Source organism: Vulpes lagopus, chromosome 9, assembly GCF_018345385.1.
Source record: "Vulpes lagopus strain Blue_001 chromosome 9, ASM1834538v1, whole genome shotgun sequence".
Taxonomy (NCBI): domain Eukaryota; kingdom Metazoa; phylum Chordata; class Mammalia; order Carnivora; family Canidae; genus Vulpes; species Vulpes lagopus.
The window spans coordinates 741,147-764,743 of NC_054832.1; the positions used below are offsets into that span (position 1 = coordinate 741,147).

The 23,597-nt window shown below is 61.1% G+C and overlaps 1 protein-coding gene across 1 annotated transcript; it reads right to left on the reverse strand.

Annotated features, from left to right (window-relative positions):
* Positions 1-13,888: 13,888 nt before the first annotated feature.
* Positions 13,889-16,948, reverse strand: GRINA (glutamate ionotropic receptor NMDA type subunit associated protein 1). Its single transcript, XM_041768821.1, has 7 exons — positions 16,792-16,948; positions 15,614-15,970; positions 15,411-15,523; positions 15,145-15,345; positions 14,902-15,030; positions 14,665-14,808; positions 13,889-14,583 (listed from the first exon to the last, which is right to left on the reverse strand). Exons 2-7 carry the CDS (start codon positions 15,945-15,947, stop codon positions 14,434-14,436), a joined length of 1,071 nt encoding a protein of 356 aa, XP_041624755.1. The 5' UTR covers positions 15,948-15,970; positions 16,792-16,948; the 3' UTR covers positions 13,889-14,433.
* Positions 16,949-23,597: the final 6,649 nt, after the last annotated feature.

Here is a 23,597-nt window from a genome sequence, read left to right on the forward strand (position 1 = left end):
TGCCCGTCGTGGCTTGTGGACCCCCTCAATCTGGGCTCCGCTCAGAGGGAAGCCTCGGGGTGCTGTCCCTGGAGAAGACAAGGACACAGCACACACTCTGCATCCTAGAGGCCAGCACGGGTCCTGGCCCATGGCAGGTGCTCAGTAAACTTTTGAATGCATTTTTATTTGACTTTTAAAAAAATTATTTATTTAAGATTTTATTTATTTATTTGTGAGAGACACAGAGAGGCAGAGACACAGGCAGAGGGAGAAGCAGGCTCCATGCGGAGGCTGATGTGGGACTTGATCCCAGGACCCCAGGATCCTGCCCTGAGCCGAAAGCAGATGCTAAACTACTGAGCCCCCCAGGGATCCCCAAAAATTTATTTTCCAAAATAATTCTGGCCATGAAGCTGGAGAAGGGATGCTGGTTGCTGTGCGCTGCCATGTGCTAACTGGCCCATCAGTGTCTGAGGACGTGGCCTGGACTCATGTGGCTCTGGGGGCCCCTCAGGCCTGTGGGGGGGCCCTGGATAGAGCCACTCAGCCCAGGGCCCTGGAGCCAGAGCTGCTAAGAGGGGCCTCAGGGGCAGGTCCTCCAGGTCTTGGCTAAGGGCAGAGTCTTTGGGGGAATGTGGGGTCTCAGTCACCCGTCGTGAGGGGCAGAGGGGAGATCAGGAGGTCAGTCCCTGTCGGTCCCTGAAGTTGACATTATTTGGGGGGCAGCCAGGAGGGGAGAGCGGGGTGTCCTGTTGGCCAGGAGCTCAGAGGCCCCAGGTGGGGTGGGGGACTGGCGGCGTGCGGTGGGGCCCCAGACCCTGGGCTCCAGGGGTCAACCGCACGGTCGCCTCCCCCAGCCCTGACCTCGGCTGATTCCTCCTCCTCCTTCAGACCGTGGCTGGTGAGCCACCCATCCGGGGCCTCCCCTCGGCCACACGGGAGGAGGGCCGGGCCTCGCTTCCGGCTGAGTTGCGTCCTGAGTCTGTCCAACGGTGACGATGGCCCCTCCTCCTCCTGCACCTGAGCCCAGCTGAGCCCCACGGCCAGCAGCCTCTGGCAGGTCCCCTGGGTCCACCAGCAGCACTTTCAACGGCTCTCAGTGTGTCTTCGTGGATGAGTGTGTGGACCGCACCCGCTTCCCTCGGCCTCCAGGAGTCCAGCCTCTCTCCAGCCCCGTGCCAACCCCTTACCTGCCTCCTTGGGGCCCCAGGATCATTCCAGGGGCGATAGGGGCCTGCCCCGCCCCCAGCCCGGGCCTCCCCTGCTCTGGGACCCAAGGGCCTGACTCGGACCTCCACTGGCCCCGTAGCCGAGGGCAAACCTGGCTTCTGAGCGGGGGAGCCAATTGGCCTTGGCCGCAGCCCTCGCCCAGCTCAGCGCAACGGAAATAGATCCTTCCAAAGGAATTTTCATCAGGAATCTGCAGGCACAGGCGGGGAAATGGCCAGCCACGGGGACCCCGTCCTAGGCCCATTCTGGAGCTTGGCCTTCTCCTGGGTGGGCAGCAGTGGGCCTGGTGCTTCCCGTAGGCCGGATCACCACACCCACCCTCCGTTTGTCTTGGGGGTCAGATGACATCCAAGGGGCGGTACTGAGGTCAGTGCTTGCAGGTGGCGTGCGACACCGTGACTCCAGGCTTTCCAGGCTCAGGGCCTTCCTGTGCCAAGCCCGGCGCCGCCGGAGGACAGGCCGCTCTGACCGTGTGTGGGAGCCGGATGGTCTCAAGGCCGACTGACCCATACTGGGGGGTCCTGAGCAGGTCACCAGGCCTCGTGTCCGATGTTGGTGTGGGCGCAGGATGAGGGCCCAGCCTGCGGGGTCCCGCCGGCCCCCTCTGAGGCTGCTCATGCCCTGCCCCTGGGCCCAGAGGCCGCCCGGCTCCCGTGCCTGCAGGCTGGCGCCCAGCGGGGCGTGCGGGCTCTGGGCTTGGGGTCGGCTTTCCCAGCCTGCCTGTCCCCTGCCTGGACTCCTGCCACGTCCCGGGGACGGGCTTGCCCCTGGGGAAGCGGCGCTCCCGGTCACGGTTTTGGCCAGCCTTCTCTGCTTGGCCTTAGGGATCGGCTCTCTCGCTCCTTCAGCGGGATCTAGGTGCGAACCTCCTCAGGCCCCATCGCCTTAGGACGCCCCGCGGAGCCCTGGGTTTCCCCACGGGCCACCTCCCTCCCTCTGAGCTCGTTTGCTGCGCGGGGACGCGGGGCGGTGGACACCTGCATAGGCCCACCCACACTCGGCCGGAGCCCTCCTCAGCCGGGGCCCTTGGCCTCCCTGTGGCCAGTGTTGCGCTGCAATTTTAGGCGCTGGTGAGTGAGAGTGCTCCTGTGCTCCTGCCGGTGAGTGAGAGTGCTCCTGTGCTCCTGCCGGTGAGTGAGAGTGCTCCTGTGCTCCTGCCGTGCAGCGGGGCTGTGCCCTAAGCAGCGGGGCTGTGCCCTAAGCAGCGGGGCTGTGCCCTAAGCAGCGGGGCTGTGCCCTTAGCAGCGGCTGGATGAACGAGAAAATCCCAAACCCAGTCCTTGTGCGGTAATGCTTGTTTGCAAATAAACGTGCGTTTCTTCAGGGTGATCGACATATCTGGGAACAATCTGAGCGTCAGGCAGATTCCGTTTATGTGCAAATAGGACCGAGAGAAACGTTAGGTGAAAACCGGGAAAACCGCACCGGCTGAGCGGACCACCCGCCCTCAGGAAGCGCAGGAGGCAGGGCCCCAGACACCTGCTGCGTCACTGCGGCCTGGGCCACACCCACTCCTCCCCCGTGCCTGGTGTCACAACTTCCCACTCCCATGACCCGCTTCACAACAAGCCACAAGACCCGCCGCGCCACGTAACCACCACCTGCTGTCTGGTCTGCACCTCCCATCCTCACGGTCAGGCTCCCGCCACTGGGTCGCTGGTGCACGTTGGCGGGGCCTCCACCCCCGGGCTTCTGGCTGGTCTTTGGGCTTTCTGGCCGCTCAGCGCCCAGGGGCCTGCTGCCTGCTGCCTGACTGCGTGGAGATGAACCTCCGCAAGCCGCAGAGCCTCCCGCCCCCGCGCCGCAGCCCTGTCTGTCCTGCCTCCCTCTGCTTATCTGTCCGTCCAGCAGCCCGTGACCCGGGCATGGCCCAGCTGTGTGCAGACGTGCCTGGAGCCCGAGGCACACGGTGTGGGCGACACAGGAGGGGCGTCCGACCAGCAAAGGGGCCCCGAGGGCAAGGGCCGTGCGGCGTTAGGGTGGGGAGGTGACGAGAGGGTGCAGGGGGTGGTGGGCAGGGTGGGCGCCGAGAAGGGGAGGCACGGTGGTGAGGGAGGCTCAGGGAGGCCGGTGCACAGGAGGCTGCTGAGCAGGCTGCCTGAGTCCTTAGCCACCGTGAGGTATCACTGCAAGGACATCAGGCCTGTCCCCCAGGTGGGCTGGCCGGGGCAGGGGTGGTGGTGGTGGTGGTGGTGCTCAGGACTCGATGGCAAGGGGCTGTGGGAGGGGACTCAGAAGGAGCCAGAAGGCCCGGACAGCAGGGAGGGAGCTGCAGGTGTCAGATGGGAGGGGCCCCTGGGATTTGCAGGGGACAAGGGAGCAGGGTGAGAGGCTGTGGGTTTGAGCAGGGAGTGGGAGGGCAGTGCCCCAGCCGGGACCCCCGTGCCAGGCTGGTCTAGTCCATCCCAGCCACAGGCTGGGGCCTGCAGGGGAGGTGTCTGCACCGGGGCCAGGAGTGGGGGCAGCCTTCCCAGGAGGGGGGCACTGAACGGGGGCGGGGGCCTGGGCAAGTGGGGCCTCCCAGGGGGCACGTTAGAGGCTGGGGGTGGGGGCAGAGGCACCAGGGGAGCAGATGGTTGGAGACCCTGTTGGAACTGGCTCACTGGGGATGAAGCCAGACTGGTGCTGGTCACAGGCCGGTGGCAGTGAGCGTCCGGGGTCGCAGGCCTCCCCTCGGCCACTGCTCCTGCTCCCGCAGAGCGCCCTGCACGGCGCAGTGCTCCTGTCGAGGGCTGGGACTCAACCGGAGCAGGAGTTTCGGCCCTGGGCTCGCTGTCCAGGGGACAAGGCACCTGCGAGGACGAGGGCGAGGCTGGAGGCAGGGCAGCCATGGGGCCCTGACGGGTCGGGCTGCAGCTTGGTCTCTGCCCGCCACCTTCCGTTGGCCTGGTTTCTGGCTGGCGGTGGTGGGGACCCTGCGATGGACAGGCCCTGGCGGGGCCTTCCGGGTGGGGCGGGAGGGGCCAGTCACCTGCAGAGCCGCTTCTGCTCCCTGGGGCCCCAGGCCGCCCGAGCCGTCTTTCCCTTTCTCACATGTGCCCCCACGTGGGGCTCGGGAGCGTGGCCTGCTGGCTCACGAGGGCTAGACGTGCTGAGCGCCAGACGCGTGTCACGCTGGGCATGCAGGTGGCAGAGGCTGGACACACAGGCCCACGGGGGCAGCGGCCACTCGGTGGGCAAGGGCTCGCAGGAGACGTCGGGGCAGGGCCGCATAGCCCGGCTGGGGGGTCGGGCTGCTGGGGGCGAGCTCTCGGGGTAATGGGAGAGGAGGAGCCACCGGTCACGGAGTGTCCGCGGGGACGGGGACGGCGACGGCGACGGGGTGGTGGCCGCAGCCGAAGCACCACAGGTCAGCGGCAGGTGAGGGGCGGCGGCAGGGCCTCTGGGCCTGAGGGAGCGGGGACCTCACCCCGAGTGAGCGGCGGGGGCTGCGGGGCTGCCCGCGGAGATGCGTGGGCTTCGCTGTCGCCAGGCCGGCCGCTGAGCGCGATGCGGACTCGTCCCGCTGAGCCCCAACTCCCGTGCGCATCCCGCAGGGCGGTTTACTTTCCAGACGCATTTTATTACCTTACTGTGAATTTTTAAGTCCTCCCCACTGTGGCCCGAGGCCGCAATCAGGGGACACGTGTGTCCGCACTCCACGGCCTCACGGCGGACACCTGCGTCCTTGCCAGGCCTTCGTGAGGGTGGACGGTGAAGGCCCCGGCGGGCCTCGGGGACAGCCCGGCTCTCCTGAGCTGCCGCCACGGGCTGCCCCCTGGCTGGCCCGGACAGAGGCCCCACCGTGGGTGTCCCTCCAACGCCCGCTCGTGGCAGACTTGATCTTTCCCACCCACTGTTTGCCGGCTGCGAGCGTGGAGCTCCTGACGTCACCCCGCTGCTGAGCGGTCCCCGCGGGGCGCATCCTCCGGTTGGCGCGGCCGCGGGCCCGGCTTGCGGTCCTGCGAGAACGGTCGAGTCGGACTCGTCCCCGTGCGCGTGGTGCCCGTGGGTGCTGCTCCTTCCCCCGGGGGCACCCCGAGCCTCATCCGCAGGGAACCCAGGCCAGCGCGGCGCGGGCTCGGAAGGCGGGCGCTCCTGGCCAGCGCTGGCTGCTTCTCCTGGAGCAGCCGGGGAGCAGCGGGGGTGCGGCCACCGACCCACAGGTGGCACGTGCCCAGGGCGGAGGTCCACACTGGCCACCGGGCCCTGGGGTCCAAACCTCATGCCTCTCAGCCGTCACTGTCTTGTGACAGTTCCACAGACGGGGCTCGCAGGGCCCTGCCGTCCACTGGGTAGCTCAGAGCTGTGGCTTCCTCTGAGGCATTCATAGCTCACGCTCAGCTGCCCACCGTCCACGTGCAGCTCACCAGCGGGGGCAACTGTCACCATAAGCAGTTAAATTGTGGACAGGTCACCAGGGGAACAGAGCTAGACAGTTAACCAAAGGTCAGACTCTCAAGCAGAAGAGGAAAGGGTTTTGTTAATCTTTTGCTCATATTCATGTTTTGTTTCTTTTCACATTCATTTTTGTATTTCTCATTTTTTAAAGGATTTTTTATTTGGCTGGGCTGGGTGGTGCCTGAGTGGCTCGGTTGGTTAAGCGTCTGACTCTTGATCTCAGCTCAGGTCATGATCTCAGGGTCGTGAGTGCAAGCCCCATGTTGGGCTCCACGCTGGGCATGGAGCCTACTTAGAATAAAAAAAAATTAAGATTTTATTAAAAAATTATTGCATTTATTTATTTGAGAGAGAGAGAGGACATGAGGAGGGGTTGGGGAGAGGGACGGGGCAGAGGAGAAGCAGATGCCCCGCTGAGCAGGGAGCCCGATCTGGACTTGATCCCAGAACCTGGGGTCATGACCTGAACCAAAGGCAGACGCTTTACCGATTGAGCCGATTGAGCCACCAAGTACTCTCCACTCCCAACGTCCAACATGAGACTCGAACTCACAACCCTGGGATCAGCCATCCGGGTGGCCCCCTCACATTCATATTTCAAAAGTCACCTTTATTGAGGTGTGATTTTCATGCAATACGATGTACCCATTTTAAGTGAACAATTTTATGAGCTTTTCTTTTTTAAAGATTGTTTATTTTCAAGAGAAAGGGCATGAGCAGAAGGGGCAGAGAGAGAGAGGGAGAGAGAATCTCAAGCAGACTCTGAGCTGAGCGGGGACCCGACGGGGGCCTGGACCTCACTACCCTGGGATGACAACCTAATAATTTTATGAGTCTGGACAGGTGTCCCTGCCACGTGACCACTGCTACCACGAGGTATAGAACATTTCTGTTACCCTAAAAGCTTCCTGGTGCCCTCTCTAGCAATTCCCGCCTCTCATCCATGGTCCTAAGTCTTGATTTTTTTATTTTTATTATTTTTTATTTTTTATTTTTTTGGCCCTAAGTCTTTTCTGGAGTTTTAATCACACAGGGTATGTTCTTCTGTGTCTGGCTTCTGTTGCTCAGCATAATGGTTCTGAGACCCACTGATGCGGCTGCGTGTATGGCCCGTGTGTTGCTTTGTTCGGCCAGGTTGTGCTCCAGGCCGTCTCCTGTCCACGGGCAGAGCAGTCGTTTCCCTGTCTGGCTGTTATGAATAAAGCTGCTGAGAACAACTGTAGAAACCATTGGATAAAAACCTAGGAGCGGCATCACTAGATCGTAGGCTGAGTATTGTTCAACGTTATAAGAACCCGCCAAACTGTCCTCCAAGCGCCTGTACCTTCCACTTTTCCACCGGCGGTAAATGAGGGTCCCGGCTGTTCCACATCCTCGCCGGTGTTTGCTGTTGTGAGTCCTTTCCTTTCAGCTGCTCCAGCAAACGAAGACTGGCATCTTATTGTGGTTTCACTTGCGTTTCCTTGATGACAGACGATGATGAAAACATTCACCTGTGTTTATTGGCCGTTCGTGCATCTCCATTTACAGGGCTCCTAGAGTCTTTTGGCATTTTTGAAACTTAGATTGAGCATCTTTCTAATTATGAAACTGCAGAAGCACGTCTCTGGCCTGGACTCAAGACTTCGCCAAACACGCGTACTGCAAATATTTTCTCCAAGCCGTGGCTTACCTTCTCATTTCCTTAGCAGGACCTTTTAAAGAGAAAAAGCTTTTAAGTTTATCAAAGATTTTTGTAGTGGTTCATGTTTTTTAGTGTTTTATCTAAGATCTGCTTCCTCTAAGGCCATGAAGATATTCACCTAAGTCTTCATCTAGACGTTTCTGTAAATTTAGCTTCTACATTTAGGTCTAGGATCCATTTCAAGTTAAGTTTTGTGTGTGATGTGAGGTAAGGGTCGAGGTTCTTTCTTTTCCTTTAATAGTGATATGAATCGTTCCATTAGCATTTGTCTAAAAAGCATATGTGGGGATCCCTGGGTGGCACAGCGGTTTGGTGCCTGCCTTTGGCCCAGGGCGCGATCCTGGAGACCCGGGATCGAATCCCACATCGGGCTCGCGGTGCATGGAGCCTGCTTCTCCCTCTGCCTGTGTCTCTGTGCCCCTCTCTCTCTCTCTCTCTCTCTCTCTGTGACTATCATAAATAAATAAAAATTAAAAAAAAAAAAGCATATGTGGAGGTCTATTTCTGAATCCCCTATTCTGTCCCACTGATCTATGTGTTCCTCCATATGATTATTGTCACTTTACAGTAAGTCATGAAATCAGAGAGTGTGGGTTCTCCAGCTTTGTTTCTTTTTTTTTTTTCAAAATTGTTTTGACTTTTCTACATCTTTTGCATTTCCATATATGTTTTAAGATGTTTGTCATTTTCTTTCTTTTTTTTTAAACATTTTTTTAAATCTTTATTTATTTATGATAGTCACAGAGAGAGAGAGAGAGGCAGAGACACAGGCAGAGGGAGAAGCAGGCTCCATGCACCGGGAACCCGATGTGGGATTCGATCCCAGGTCTCCAGGATCGCGCCCTGGGCCAAAGGCAGGCGCCAAACCGCTGCGCCACCCAGGGATCCCTGTTTGTCATTTTCTATAATAAAGCCTGCTGGGATTTTGATTGGGAATGTGCTGAATTCCTAAACCAGTTCAGAGAGAATTGACATCTTGACACTATAAAGTCTTTTGATTCATGGACATGGTATACCTCTCTCTTTAGGTCTTTAAAAATATCTCTCAGAAAGGTTTTATAGTTTTCAGCGGACATGCATTGCACGTATTTTATTAATGTATCACTGTGTGGAGAAGGTCTGAGGCCACTACCCTTAGAAAGGCCTGCCTGCAAGGTTGGCCCTTGGTTCTGAGCTAGAAACTTGATTTTAGGAGGGTTCCCACAACTCCCAGGATGGATATGGCTCACTGTGCCTAAGCTGTTTGTTCAAACAACATGGCTTGTGCTGAGCTTCTGATTTCCTTCTGAGAGCCTGGAATTTTGGTACAGAATATGGGCAGAGGAAGCCTATGTGGTCAGCCCATATGAAAACCTGGGGCACTGGGTCTCTAACGACATCCTTGATAGACAGCATTTCACATATGTGGTCACAGCTCCTTGCTCGAGGAATTAAGTTCATCCTGTGTGAATCCAGAGGGAAGAGACTCTTCAACACTTGCACTTGATTTCCTTCAGCTTTTGCCCCATGAGTCTGTTCCTCTGTACTAAATCATAGCAGCAAGTAGGACTATATGTTAAGTCCTATGAATCCTCCTAGTAAATCATCAAACTTGGGAGTGGTCTTAGGGAGCCTCAGACATAACCCCTAAGCAATTTATGCTCTTTAAAAAAATGAATATAGGGATCCCTGGGTGGCGCAGCGGTTTGGCGCCTGCCTTTGGCCCGGGGCGCGATCCTGGAGACCCGGGATCGAATCCCACATCGGGCTCCCGGTGCATGGAGCCTGCTTCTCCCTCCGCCTGTGTCTCTGCCTCTCTCTTTCTCTCTGTATGACTATCATAAATAAATAGAAATTGAAAAAAAATAAAAAATAAATAAAACTGAACTCCCTTCCCCAAGGGCTGCTTTGTTTAAAAAAAAAAAAATGAATATATAGTTTTTTGTAAATATATAAAATCTTAAAATTTTGTGTTCATAGCAGTATGTAGTTTCATAATTTTTCAGCAATATGAGCAATTTATTTATTTTTTGGCTTTATACAACACACATTTACTATCTTACAGTTCTGTAGGTCAGAAGTCTGACAAGCCTCACTGGGTTAAAAACCCAGTGTAGGTAGAACTGTGTTCCTTTTTAGAGGATTCAGGAAGAATTTGTTTCCTTGCCCTTTGCTGGTTCTGGAGGCCACCTACCTTCCTTGACTTATGGCCCAAATAGGTACATGACTTTTTTTTAGAGAGGTGCAGAGGGGCAGACGAAGAAAATTTCAAGCAGACTCCCAAGTAAGCATGGAACCTGACATGGGGGTTAATCCCATGACCAATGAGATCATGACCTGAGCTGAAATCACAAGTCAGATGCTTAACTGACTGAGCCACCCAAGCGCCCCAGTTACATGACTTTTTTTATTGTTGACCTTGTATCCTACGATCTTGTTAAACTCACTTGTTAGTTCTAGTAGTTTTGAGGTAGATTTCATAGGATTTTCTATTTACATGATTGTGCTTCAATAAATAAACATGCTCTTTTGTCCTTGCCTTACTGTACTTGCTAGAGACTTCAATATAGTATTTTGAGAAAAGTCACCTAACATCTTTATTATTTTGGGTGGAGAGTGCTCAGGAGCTCTTGGGGGAGTGAGTTGGCTTTTGCTTTATCATCACAGGCCTCTGGCTACACATAGTGGCACTGGCTCTGGGGAGGCAGTGGCTCTGGAGAAGTGGCCACCCGCAAATCAGGCTGTATTTGTTCCTGTGGGTTGTGTGCCAGGTCCTGCTGAGGGTGGCCTGGCATTCTTGAAGGCGGTGGGCTGCACACGGCAGGCAGCCAGCTCTGCTGGATGGATCTCCTGACCTCCATGACACCTTGGCCATCAGCATCGGCCCCATGCTTGCGGTGTTGGGCTGAGTGCCTGTTTCTCCTGATCAGGACGCCGGGCACTCCTGCCATCACTTGCTGCAGATCCCCAGACATGGTGACAGCTCCTTTTGAGGCTGTGGCCAGACCTGGAAAAGTTGCTGTGTCCAAACTTCCCCTTTGTACAAGGACAGCAAATGCCCTGGATTAGGGACCCACCTTACTCCATGACGACCTTATCTTATTACACCTGCTATGACCTAATTTCCAAATACGATCACGCCATGAGTACTAGGGGTTAGGACTTCAACATGTGGATTTTGGAAGGACACAATTCAATGTACAATGATGGGCTCATAAAATAGATCGGGGAATTTTGTGTCAGTTTTGGTAGATTGTCAGCTGATGTCCTTTTGGTTTTGGAAATTTTTCAGCCATTATCTCTTCAGACATTACTTTTCCATTCTTTCTCTCTTTTCCTTCTGGAACTCTACTTATTGTGCACCCTTCCCGCCTCACCACCCCTACAGCTTACATTTTCTTCATCCATTCATTATTTCTCTTTGTGAGTTTGGATATTTTCTATTGACCTCTCAGTTCACTAATCCTTTCCTCTGGCTTGTGTAATCTGTTCTTAAACTCAGCTATTGACTTTTTAGTTTCAGTTATTTGTATTTTTCCATTCAAGATGCTCAGTTTGATCCTTTAATATAGAATCCAGTTCTCTGGGGGGAAATTCTCCATATTATCTTCCCTGTGTCTCTACCCCCCAACCCCCATTTTTCTTAAGATATTAATCATATTTATTTTAAAGCCTTTTTTTTTTTTTGCCAGCTCCCATTTTTGAATCACCTCCAGATCTGTTTCTGTATCTTATTTTTCCTCTTGGTTTTTAGTCCTGTCTTTTGAAATGCCTAGTAATTTTTAATTAAATGACAGAAATTGTGTGTAAAAAAAAAAATAAAACAACTGTAGAGGTTCTGGGTGATGTTATCTCCTTGTCAGACAGGTAGAGTGGGGATGGGTACTTTCAAACATTAAGGACAGAGCTGAACCCAGTCCGGGGTGTGGTTCTGGTGAGGCTCTATCCTTAAGGCTCCCAGATGCAGTCCTCCAGGCTTCCAGCCGAGAGCCCAGGGTCTCGCCAAGTCTCTTTCTCTGGTGGGTCCTGGATGCTGATTCTTATTTTTTTTAGCACAACTTCTCCAAATCCCATGGCTATAACTTTAAAAAAATTTTTTTTATTTATCTATGATAGTCACACACAGAGAGAGAGAGAGAGAGAGGCAGAGACACAGGCAGAGGGAGAAGCAGGCTCCATGCACTGGGAGCCCGACGTGGGATTCGATCCCGGGTCTCCAGGATCGCGCCCTGGGCCAAAGGCAGGCGCCAAACCGCTGCGCCACCCAGGGATCCCTATAACTCTTCCCTTATAGCTGAGGGGGGCTCTCCTCACATTTATTTCTTGCATTCCTGTTCAGCTATGTGTATTTTAAAATATAAAAATATTTTCTCTAGCAACGTTATGTGTTAAGAGTGGGAGTTGGGGGCAGCCTGGGTGGCTCAGTGGTTTGGCGCCGCCTTCAGCCCAGGGCGTGATCCTGGATACCCGGGATCGAGTCCTGCGTCGGGCTCCCTGCGTGGAGCCTGCTTCTCCCTCTGCCTGTGTCTCTGCCTCTCTCTCTCTCTTTGTATCTCTCATAAATAAATAAATAAAATCTTAAAAAAAAAAAAGAGTGGGAGTTGGTACCCCGGGTCAACCGTCTGGACTGGACGTCCTCTGACAGCGTGTATGTGAGCAGGGGTGCAGTCATCTCGCTCTGTCTGCAGTGCTGAGGATGGGTTGGGGGCTGCTGCAGAGACGGTGGGGACCTTGACACGGGGGAAGGGTGGAGATGGCGCAGGGTCCTGACAGCAGCGGGGGTGGAGAGGACTCTGCACCTGTGCTGGAGTCCTCCCGGGACCAGGAGCCTGCTGGGCAACGGTGACAGCGGGCAGGGTGGGATGAAGGAGCGCAGGGGGCACAGACTCGAGGGGGCCTTGCCTCACGAGCACCCGAAGGCTTGGAAGGTGCCATGGCGGGGGATGGGGATGATGCCACCAAGTGGGTCAGCGGGGTCCCCGGGGAGAAGAGGCACCTGGCGATGGAGACGGGAGCTGCTGAGACAGGGTCTGGGCCCAGCGGGGAGGGGGCTGCGGGGGGGACAAAGTGTGGGAGCTGCCTCTCCACTCACTCTCCTGCTGCTCCCCAGTCCGGGCTCTCCCCGCCTGTCCCCTGCAGCATCACGAAGTCCACGCTGACCTCCTGCCTTGACTCACACCTGAGCTTCCCATCCTCGGTCCTCCACACCTGGCCCTGAGCACTCACGACTCTCCGTGCATCCTCTTTCTTCACTTGGCTTCCCTGGATGTGCCTCCATGAATTCTCCGGGGCTTTTAGTGTTGCTGTCCACGCTCCCGAGCCAACTCCCCACTAATGCTGATGCTGAGCCAAGGCCCTGAAGTCTGAAGCACGCTGGGTCTCTGGTCCTGGGGCAGCCAGGCCGCCTGAGATCGTTCATTCACTCCACGGTCGACACCTGCGCTGCGCCTGGCCCGGACGGGGCGCCGGCCTGGGTGGTAAGGAAGCTGGGGTCCCGTGCCAGGCTCTCGGTGTGGCCTCCGCCGCCACTGGCAGTGTGGCTGGGCAAGGAGTGTGCGCAAGTGTGACACTTTGTGTCTCTGCATCCCGAAAGCAAGGATGGACTCCACGATGGCCTAGGGACGTAAGCGTTGTTAGCCCAAGGGCCGTGGCCAGGTGAGCGTGAGGCCGCCTCGGGGCAAGCGGGCAGGCCAGGCGGGCAGGGAGGGCACACAGGAGGGCCCGGCGGCCGGGCCGAGACCTTGGCTGGGGGACGTGGCCGCAGGCAGGCCCGGCAGGGATGCGGGAATGCTGGCTCGTGGTGTGGGAGTCTCTCTGCGGACGCTGGGGTCACAGGCCTGTTGCAGGGTTGGACTAACAGGCTGGGGGCGGGGCGGGCCGAGTAGCCCCAGGAGCGGGCTGTCAAGCCACACTAGGTGGAGGGTCCAGAGGGGAAGGCAGGCTGAGCCCAGGCGGGGAGGTCCTCGGACAGTGCTGGGCCCCTCTGGGGAGGGTGAGGCGGTGGACAGCGGCTGACCTCCGAATGCACACCCGGAGCCAGGGTTGGTGAGGCAGCAAGAGCAGAGGGCACGCAGAGCGGGCAGGGGCTGAGGCGAGGCGGGGGCAAGCTGCTCGAGGCAGCCCGACGGGGCCCACTGCCGACTCGAGCGCTCAGAGCCTTTGCCCGGTGTCCCTCCAGAGGCGCGGGGCGCAGGTTTCTCTGGGGAGCGCAGAGGATGTGCAGGGCCTTCGCCCAGGGAAGGTGCCCGCTGGTGGGCAAGCAGAGCCAGGCAGTGTGAGCAGCGTGACGGGCGGCTCCAGGGCAGCTCAGGCACAGATCCCGGCCCCAGCGGGAGGCAAGATGGTAAGGGTCCGTGAGAGCCCCCACCACGCCGTGCAGCTCCAGAGCCGGTGGCAGACGAGGTCAGGCCATTTAGCACCACGTGAGGCGGCGGGCACCACGCTGAGGGTCCGTGTCCTAGGGCCGTACGTCCCGGGGGGCAGGGAAGTGGCAGGGAGGGCAGTGGAAGTGCCACCCCCGTCCTTCAGCCCCCTCCCAGCAAGCCAACTGCTCCTGCTCCCTTTGCCCCGGTGATGCCCAGAGCCCCCTCCCCACCCCACAGAAAAAGTGGCCACGAGAGCGAGCACAGCACAGAGAGCACAAGGTCCCATTTATTGGAATTTTAGACAGCAAGACGAGAGGAAGGCCTCCTCCTCCCCTGAAACGGGCTCATCCTCTCTGCCCTCAGGGCTCAGCACAGGGATGAGGGCAGCACTCCAGGGCAGGGGAGGGGAGGGGAGGGGGGGACTGGGTACTCTATGCCAGGCTGGGGGGGGGGAACGGGAGGGGACACGTGCACCCTCACCTCTTGGCTCGGCCCCTCTCCCCTGGGACCTGGTGTTGCCCCCAGACCCTAGGGTGGGCTGGCAGACAGGGCTCATGCAACAGTGAGTGGGCATGGGGTGGCACGGAAACCGGGCCCCACTGCCCTTTGGCGGGGCCGGAGGGCGAGAAGGGGCCATGCTGGCCACGGCGGGTCCGAACAGAAGTATCTGCAGTGTACACACAGGAGGGTTGGAGAGGGGCCCTCGGTCCCAGGCTGTGCCCAGGGATGAGAGCGGGGAGGTACGATGGCACTGCCACACCAGGGGCAGGGTCCAGGCCAGCCAGGCCACCCGAGCGGGGCCCCCAGCGTGAGCTACTCCTTGGCGCGGCCGATGATGGTGAGGATGTACAGAAAGATGTTGATGATGTCCGTGTACAGGTTCAGCGCGGCAAACACGTACTCCTCCGGGCTCAGGGACAGCTGCTTGTTGCCCAGCAGCAGCTGGGTGTCCACGGCCAGGAACTGGAGGTGGCGGACAGGCGGTGAGGCGCGAGCCCGCCCGCCCAGCACCCCTGCCCCCGGGCCGCCCGCCGCCTCACTCACGCAGGTGAAGAGCAGGGCGCCCAGCGAGGCGTACACGATCTCCAGGATGCGGTTCCGGATGAAGATGCAGAGGATGGCGAAGATGACCAGCACCACCATGCTCACCAGGAGCACGCCCATGCACGACGTGAAGTCGTAGCGGGTCTGCGGGCACAGGGGACAGCAGGCCCTGGGTGCCGGGCCCGGGAGGCGTCGGGGCCCTCAGCGCCAGCAGCCCTGCCTGCGGGGGCCCCTCACCTGCATGGAGAAGATGACCACCGTGAAGCAGACGGTTGTCGTGATGCCCACGGCCATGATGACCGCCTCCGTGTTGTAGAAGCTGGCGATCATACCCACCATGTAGGACAGGCTGACGGTCAGGATGGACTATGGGGAGACGGGGCCTCGTGGGTGGGGAGCCGCTCCCCACCTCCGTCCTCCCCAGCTGCAGAGTGTGGGAGCGGGACGCGAGAACGTGGGGGGGCCCAGGGCTGGGGTTACCAGTGCCACGAGGTTCCAGGGGTGCTTTCGCCGGAAGTCTCCACAGCAGCTGAGGACGATGAGGGAGATGAAGAAGACGGCGTAGGACACGTAGTACGTCCACACGTTCTCCCGGACGAAGCCCTTCACCTCCCCGACAAAGGTGAACACGGCCACAGTGGATAGCGTCACGGACAGCTGCAGGGTCAGCACGAGGAACACCTGCGGGGGGAGCGCTCAGAGTCTGCCCGCCCCCCCCGCCCCCCCCCCCAGCTGCCGGTGCCCACCTTCCGGATGAAGGCCTGGCGGATGCTCTTGTCATCCCAGTTGATGGCAGGGAAGTCCTGGTTGTCGTAGTAGGACGGGGGGCCCTCCTCATGATAGTTTCCATGCTGAGGTGCTGAGGAGCAGGATGGGCTAGGTCAGCGCCCCCCGAGGGCGCCTGGAGCCCCCCCCCCACCCCGCCCCCCTCCTCTGCCCCGCTACTCACAGCCAGGGTCCTGCGTCGGGAAGGCCTGGGGTTGTCCATAGGGGTTGGGGGGAAAGGGGCTCTGTGGATACGGCCCCTGGGGGTAGCCCCCCTGCGGGTAGGGGCCCTGGGGGTAGGGGTCCTGGGGGTAGGGGCCCTGGGGGTAGCCCCCTTGGGGGTAGGAGCCGGGGCCCTGGGGATACCCTGGCTGGCCATACGGAGAAGGCTGGAAAGGGGGTTGCGGGTAAGGGGCCCCGGGGTAGGGGGGCATGGAGGGCTGTGGCCCCCCAGGATATCCGGGGTTGGGGGGAGGGTAGTTGTCCCCAGACACCAGGAAACTCTTCTCATGGGGCATGGCCGCGGGCTGCGCGTCTCCCCCTAGAGGACACAGACAGGAGTCGGCCGCAGGGACAAGTCCCCGGAACCGCCGCCGCGCCCCGCCCCACCTGCTGCCGACAAAGGGGGGCCCTGGACTTCTGCCCCCAGGCCCTGGCCGCCGAGCCGCAGGCGGGGCGCGGGCCCGGGGCTTCGGGGGGCCGCTCTGGGGCCCCGCGGCGGCGGCCGAGCGCACCCCGCGGATGACCTCGGGGCCCGGGGTTCGGCACCAGCGCCCGGAGCAGGGCAGCGCGCGGCGGGCGGCCGGGGGGCTGCGCGGGCGGGGCGGGCGGGGCGGGCCGCGGGGCGCGGGGCGTGGGGCCGTGCCCGACCCTCCCTGCGCCGCCCGCCGTAAGCAGCTTTCAGGGGCCGCGGCCGGCGGCTATTTCCATCCCAGGAAATCCCCAGGCCATCTGCGAGCGCCGCCCGCCAGGTGGGGGCAGCGGCCCGGGCGGGCGCCCGCGAGCCGCGGCGCGGGGGTGTGTGGGGGATGGAAGCACCGGAGGGCGTGCGGGGAACAAAGCCGGCGCCGCCGCGACGGGGGCGGGCGGCGGCGGGCGGCGGCCACGGAACCGCACCGAGGGCGCTGGGCCCCGGGCCCGGTCGGGGGCGCTCGGGGCGCGGGTCCCGCCGCGGCCGCCCCCGCCGCGCCGCGCCCCGCCCCCGCCGCCCGGCCGCGGAGCCCGGCCCCGAGCTGGCCGCGCGCCCCGCCGGGACCTCCCGCGGACCCACCCGGACGCCGCTCGGCTGCGCAGGGCCCGCGCGGGGGCGGCGGGTGGGGGCCGGTTGGGCGGTCACGCCGCGGCGCTCGGCCAAGGACTCACCACTCGCGGGGCGTCTCCGGAACGGTGCGCACGGTGGCCGGTGCGCAGCCGCGCGGTTGATGGCCGCTGCGCCCGCACCCACACCCGCACCGGGACCCGCACCCGCTCGGCGGCCGGCTCGGCTGGGCCTGCGCCTGCGGCTCCGGAGACGCTGCGGGGCCTTGTGACGGGGCGGGGCCTGGGGCGGGCCGGGGCGGGGCCGGGGGCGGGGCCTGCGGCTGGGGAGACGCAGCGGGGCCTTGTGACGGGGCGGGGCCGGGGGCGGGGCCTGCGGCTGAGAGACGCTGCGGGGCCTTGTGACGGGGCGGGGCCTGGGGCGGGGCGGGGCCGGGGGCGGGGCCTGCGGCTGGGGAGACGCCGCGGGGCCTTGTGACGGGGCGGGGCCTGCGCGGGGGCGGGGCCGGGGGCGGGGCCTGCGGCTGGGGAGAAGCCGCGGGGCCTTGTGACGGGGCGGGGCCTGCGGCTGAGAGACGCTGCGGGGCCTTGTGACGGGGCGGGGCCGGGGGCGGGCAGGGGCGGGGCCGGGGGCGGGGCCTGCGGCTGGGGAGACGCCGCGGGGCCTTGTGACGGGGCGGGGCCTGCGCGGGGGCGGGGCCGGGGGCGGGGCCTGCGGCTGGGGAGACGCCGCGGGGCCTTGTGACGGGGCGGGGCCTGCGGCGGGGGCGGGGCCGGGGCGGGGCGGGGCGGGCCCGGAGTGGGGGCGGGGCCGGCAGGCGGAGGAGCGGGGCCGCGGGCGGGCCGCATCTACCGCGGAGGCAGGCGAACGCCCAAGGCGGAGGCCGGTGTCCTGGCCGTTGGGTCCCACCCAGGGGCCGCCTTGCTGGCTCCTCTCCGAGTCCCGGGCCTGCGCCCTGCGTTCCGCACTGTCCGCCAACGGGCAGGCTGGGCCGTGGGGGCGGAAGACCCCCGGAGGCAGAGGCCTGGCCCCGCCACCCTGGTCGGGGAGCCGGGAAGTATATTCCTAAACCGGGAGACGCTGAGGCTGCAAGGGCGGAAAACACCACTTTCCCTTTCCCTCGCCCTTCATCCCAGTCTGTGCCTCATCGGGAGGCCTGAGGGTTGAACCGCCCATCCTCCAGCAACCGTTCCTCGGCCCTGATTCACCGCATCTGGCGGGCTGTCAAGGTGGCGTTCTCGGCCCCGTGCACCGCCAGGACTAAGGCCAAGCAGCTTCGTCCCTGGGCCCGGGTGGTCCTCCTGACGCCGCGCTGGTCGCACAGCCAGGGACCTTCCTGTGCTGCCCGGTTCCTGCAGGGCGGCCTCCCCCAGCCCCGCAGAGGGGGATGGTGCCGCCCCCGCGGCCCCCTGCGTGATCACCGGGATCACCGCCTGACTCCTGCAGCCCGCCAGGGAAGCCCTCATCTCTAACTTTTGCACGTGTCAGTGTGGGAAACACACCCATCACAGCTGGCTCCAAGCTACCACCAGTTCACCTGGTTCACAAAAATGCCGGAAAACTTAACAATCTGGTCATGACATGAGCTGCCCCAGCCCACTGCTGCCTGCAGGGGACCCTAACCAGCAGGGTTTGATATGATAACTCGCTCTGCGACTAGAGATGTGGAGCAGGCAGGGACGGATTCAGGTTTTGCAGGACCAGAAGCTCATACAATTTAAGGGGCTCGCTTCAAGAAAAATAATTAAAAATGACAACCATGAAGTTGAGGCCTTGGATGGGGCCCATACGAGTCAGAGGTCCTTATGTAGGAGTGCATGCGGTAAGGAGAGTGGGCTGTTACACGGAGCAGGGGGCGTGCAGGGGGCAGCAGGGGGCAGAGCCTTGCAGGGCCCCCACCGGTCTTGGGGGCTCACTGTGAGTGACTCTGGCCTTCCCAGGGCCCAAGCTGTAGCAGCTGTTGCACTTGACAAGGCTCACGCTGCCCTGACTGTTGAGGATGGGCAGTGGGGTGGGGTGAGTGGCAGAGGGAGATTAAGACAAGAGGTTACAACAGTGATCCAGGGAAGAGCTGATGGAGGCTCAGGGGAGGGTGTGGAGCGTGCAGCCCGACGAGCAGGCTGGGCAGGCCCTCTGTGGCCTGGAGGAGCAGCGGGGTGCGCTGAGGGATAAGGGACACGCAGGAGACAGCAGCAGTGGCAGCAACTGTGAAAGGCTGGGAGCAGATGAGCAAAGGGAGGGGCTGTCGGTGGCAAGAGCCAAGGCGGACCCCAAAGACGCGGCCTGGGTGAGGCCTGGCACTGCCTTGGGCCCTGTCTGTGCCTCCGTGTCCCCTTCTGTGATGAAGATTTGCTGCAGCAACACATGTCAGCAAGTGTCCGTGGCTGCTGACTTAGCCATGATGACGGCAACGATGGATGGGGTCCGGTGGGAGGCCTGGCAGGTGCGCCTACCAGAAGCCACCAGAAGGAGAGTGGAGGGAGGCTCGCGGGGAGGGTGCAGGGCAGGTCCAGGGCTGCTCATCTTCAGCACTCATGAAGCAGGGGGCCCAGCTCCCCTGCCAGGTGTGGAAGGTGAGAAGTCGAGTTTGGGAAGATTGCTGGCAGGACGGGACAGCCAGCCTCCCCAGGAGCAGGCCTGGAGGCCCACGCTGCTCCTGCTCTAGGGGTAAGTGACACAGAGTCCTGAGGTCCCTGAGTGCGGGGCAGCGACTCAAGGCCCTTGGTGGACTTAGTAGGGAGGGTGATGAGCCATTTCGAGGTTCGCGGGCAGAGGCCAGTGGGAGTAGAGGACCACCAGGGGCCTCTCCCCACACCCTACTCGCCTGTGAGCTGGGGTTAGTGGGTTGTGCCAAGGGGTCAGGTCAGCTAGGGGCTCTTGGCAGGCTCAGGAGCTGGGTGGGGCTGGAAGCTTCTGCAGGAGGAGCCTGCCAGCAGGAAGGGAAGCTTGCAGCAGGGGGTCCTCTTGCCCCAGATCCACATGCTCTACAATATCCCTTTTGTTTTCCTGTCCCAGGCCTTCTGCCTGCAGAGCGGGCTCAGGAGTCCTGGCTGAAGGTAGGGGCTGGGCCACTCAGGGCCCGAGATGTGTAGGTTCTGGACATGTCCCCTCAACACACACAACGTGATGGGGGGACAGCAAAGAATGATGATGAGGGGCCTGGCAAGGGCTGGAAGGTGTGGAGTGGGACTGGGGCACCCCCCCCCATAGGCCCCAGGGTGGCCATGGCGGGACAGCAGTGGAGCTCAGTGGGCTGTCCACTGACATCCCTGCTCATGCTCTACTTTGAGGACGGCCATGGCTGTGATGAGCCGAGACCTGGCGGGGGGAGCACACTCACTGTTCAGGAGCTTGCAGGTTGGGGGTGCTGCTGGAAGGGGCAGCCCGAGGGCCCTCTGCTGGCTGCCGCCCTGGCAACCCGCTCCACCCCTGCCTGCAGGTGCAGGGAGGGTCCTGGCTGGGGAGCACACGCTCTGCGGTGCTGATGGAGCCTCAGGTCTGCCCTGCCGTGCACCCCTGCATGCCTGCTGCCCAAGGACTGCCCCCCGACACCACACCCCAGCACCTAAAGCAGCACATCCAGAGCCTGCTGCGTGCCACGGGGCACCCAGAGCAGCCATGCTATGCCCTGGACAGTCCCAGCAGCCTGGGTCCTGCCCCACTGCCCCAGGCCCTGTCGGAGGTGGTGGTGAGAGGCAGGATTGGGGCAGACATGCCCATTAGGAGAGATGCTCTGAGCCGACTTGCACCTTCCCTCACAGTATTCGGAGTCCCACAGACCCAGGCCCTGGCCTGGAGGGGGCTGCAGTGTCCCAGGCCTGAGCCATGCATGTAGTAGGGTGCCTGGCCCCCCAGGACCTGCCACTGCTGCAGGAGCTGTTCCTGGGGGATGAGCCTTCGCAGGTCTCCTGGGCACCTGGGCACGGGCGCGTCCTTCCAGCGGCGGCAGGGTGAGTGAGGGGGGCTAGACAGCCCGGGCACCCCACCCTCCCTGCCCCCCGGGGCCCGGGCGGCCTTCGGTCCTCTCCCTTCCTCCATGTGGCCCAATGGCTTCTGCAGCAGGACCCCAGCCGCGGGGCTGAGAGCCGAGCCTCGTCCCCACCAGGAGGACCTGGAGTGCAAGGGGCCCGCCAAGGACTCGGCAGAGGGGCCACCTGGTCAGGTGGGGGCCTGGGGCGATTGTCCCCTGCAGAGCTGGGTGCTCACTGGAGCCTGGCCACGGTGTGAGGGCGCCCCTCGTGGTGACTTTGGGGCACACACCCCCTGTGTGGCCCACCACTTAGCAGTGCTGCCGGCTGCCCCCCCCTCCCTCCGGCCCCAGGATCAGAGTTTGGCCTTTTTCTTGGCAGCTCCGGGCCCCACCTGTGAGTCTGCGACCCGGCTTGGGGGTGGGGGGCGGCTCTCCGGCCAGCGGCCTAGGCCCCACCCCTTCCTGTCTGGGGCTCGGGGCCTCGGCAGAGGCTGCAGGAACCCTCGGCCAGGCTGGCATCTGGTGCACGGGGTGGGGGGCGCGGGCCTTCTCACCGGCGTCCGCGCCGTCCAGGTGAGTCCACACCAGCCTCAGGACCCCCTGGGCTCCTGGCACCGCTTCTGCTTCGCAGAGCCTGTGGGAGCTGGGGGACGAGGCGGCATGTGGGGGCCCGACGGAGTCCGGGGTGGGGGGACGACAGACCGGGCCCCAGGACCTGACAGGCCTGAGCTTGGGTCCCCAGGGCAGAGGGCAGGCCCGCGGCGGCCCCCAGGTCCGAAGCATGGGGTGGTGGCGCCATCTCGTGGCACCGTGAGGGCCTCCCATTGCCACAGACAAGGTGCCTGGCCGGATGGGGTGGGGGCCCCCAGCCTCTGCCCCAGCCCCGACAGCGCTCCGGCCCGGCTATCCGTGGCAACTCGGCACGTGTGTTTCAAGCACTGGGAAGCACTGCCGGGGTCGCAGGGGGCGCCCTGCCTATCCGGCAGGGGAAGGAGAGGCTGAGGAGGGCCTGGGGCACGGGCTGTGAGGGGCCGTCGGGGCAGGAGGTGGGGGGACCGAGCTGCTCAGGTGAGGAGGGCGGGCAGGTCCCTGCGCACGGTGGTGGGTGCGCGGGCGACGAGGAAGGGGCCGAGGGGCCGGGACTCCTGACTGGGGGCAGGCCCCACAGGGCTGCAGACCCCCGGGCTCCCCAGACCACCCCACCGCTGTTTCCTGGAGGTGATCGCTCTAACCTGGGGGGTACTTTCCCTCCAGATTTGGACTTAGCCGCGGTCACTTCTGCAGTTTGCAGACGGCGGGACCGCGGTGCTGGGCTCGTTAGGTGCGCACCTGCCCCTCGTGACTTCAGGGCTTCAGGAGCAGCTGGGGGGGGGGCGGGGGGAGCAGCTTCCTGACCCGCGGGGAGGATGGGGACAGCAGGCTCCCTCCTCCGCCTCCATCGCGCAGTTGGGGCAGTTACTTTTATTTTGTCACCAGCCCGACAGGTGCATCTCTGGTCGTGTGACAGCCGCAGCTCCACGCCTGGGCCACACGCCCACGGGGGCATAATGATAACGAAAAGGTACTTGCCGCTGAACCAGAGAGGAAACAAGGAACTGAACAAGTCCTACCTGTCCAGACTGTGTTGCAGGAAAGACTATGCTGGGGCTCAAAGACTCATGGCTCCCTTTTTAGATTTTTATTTTTTTGAGTGCGCTCCACACCCACCATGGGGTTTGAGCCTTTAACTCAGACCCTGAGATCGCTGACCAAGCCAGTCAGGTGCCCCAGGACTAACGGCTCTTAGGTTTTTGTTTTTATTTCCCTCATTTTTTCTCTCCGTACCCCCTTGGCCCCTTCTTGCAGATTCTATCTCTGCATAGTAGACGGATCTCCCTGACTGAGTAATAAATACCTTGGACTTCTAGATGTATTTGTTTGTTTTTTTTTTTTGTATTTTGTTTTTCATCATTAGACGTAACTGGCAACTGTAATTGGTGTAAATTTGTTTTTCAAGTGAAAGTTGCTCTGTGTTTGAGACATTTCTGCCTAGTTACATAAGCACAGTGAGTTCCTGTAGATCTTAATACGTCCTGATTCTGTCCTCACCATTAATAGTTCCGCTGGGTGGAGTGTTCAGGGTCAAAATATGTTTTCCTTCTGATCTTTGAAAGACATTACCCTTTCTCTTTCCCCTAAAAATTTTTGTTTTCGGAAAGTTAAAAAAAATCAGTTTATGGCTTCTCAGCATCCAGTAGTATTGGGAGTGAGCATGTGGATTTTTCTAAGATTTTTTTCCCGGTTGCATGTTGACTTAGGGGTGTGTGTGTGTGTGTGTGTGTGTGTGTGTCTGGATACTTGCAGGGTTTTCTTTTGCTGTGAAAGTGGGAGTGTGCCCAGCAGGTGGGTTCGAGGGGTATGTCCCTCACCACATTTTAGGGAGGATCCTCTCCAGCCGCAGATCCTGGCTCAGGGCAGGGAAACTGTGCTCCGGGGCACCCTCACTTCCTGCAGGGACAGACCTTGCAGCCCTGCCCTTGCCACACCCCATGGGGCCCTCACTTTCTCCATCTCCTTCCTTTAGCTCTGCACTGGGGGCACTTCCCTCCCTCCACTTCTGGCCTCCTCGGCCAGCCTGCCCACTGTGGACTCCTCCCCGAGGTTCCATTCCCAGGGCTTCAGAGCGCCTAGGCCTGCTGCATGGATATATTCTTTTCAATCCCCCTGAAGAGATCAGTTAGAATTTCTTCAGAGGCTCTGTTTGGGTCACCAAACTGGGTCCCGCATGGCTGGCTGTTGGTCTTCCCAGTACTGAGAGGTCCAGGGCGTGTCTTGGTGGTCCCAGGGAAGTCCTGTGGGCAGGACAGGCGCTTAGCTGGGCGTTCACCCACAGAGGCCTGGCCGTGGTGCCCAGGTCTGGTAAGCGCTTGGGTTTGCCCACCGGCAGACCTCCCTGGAGGG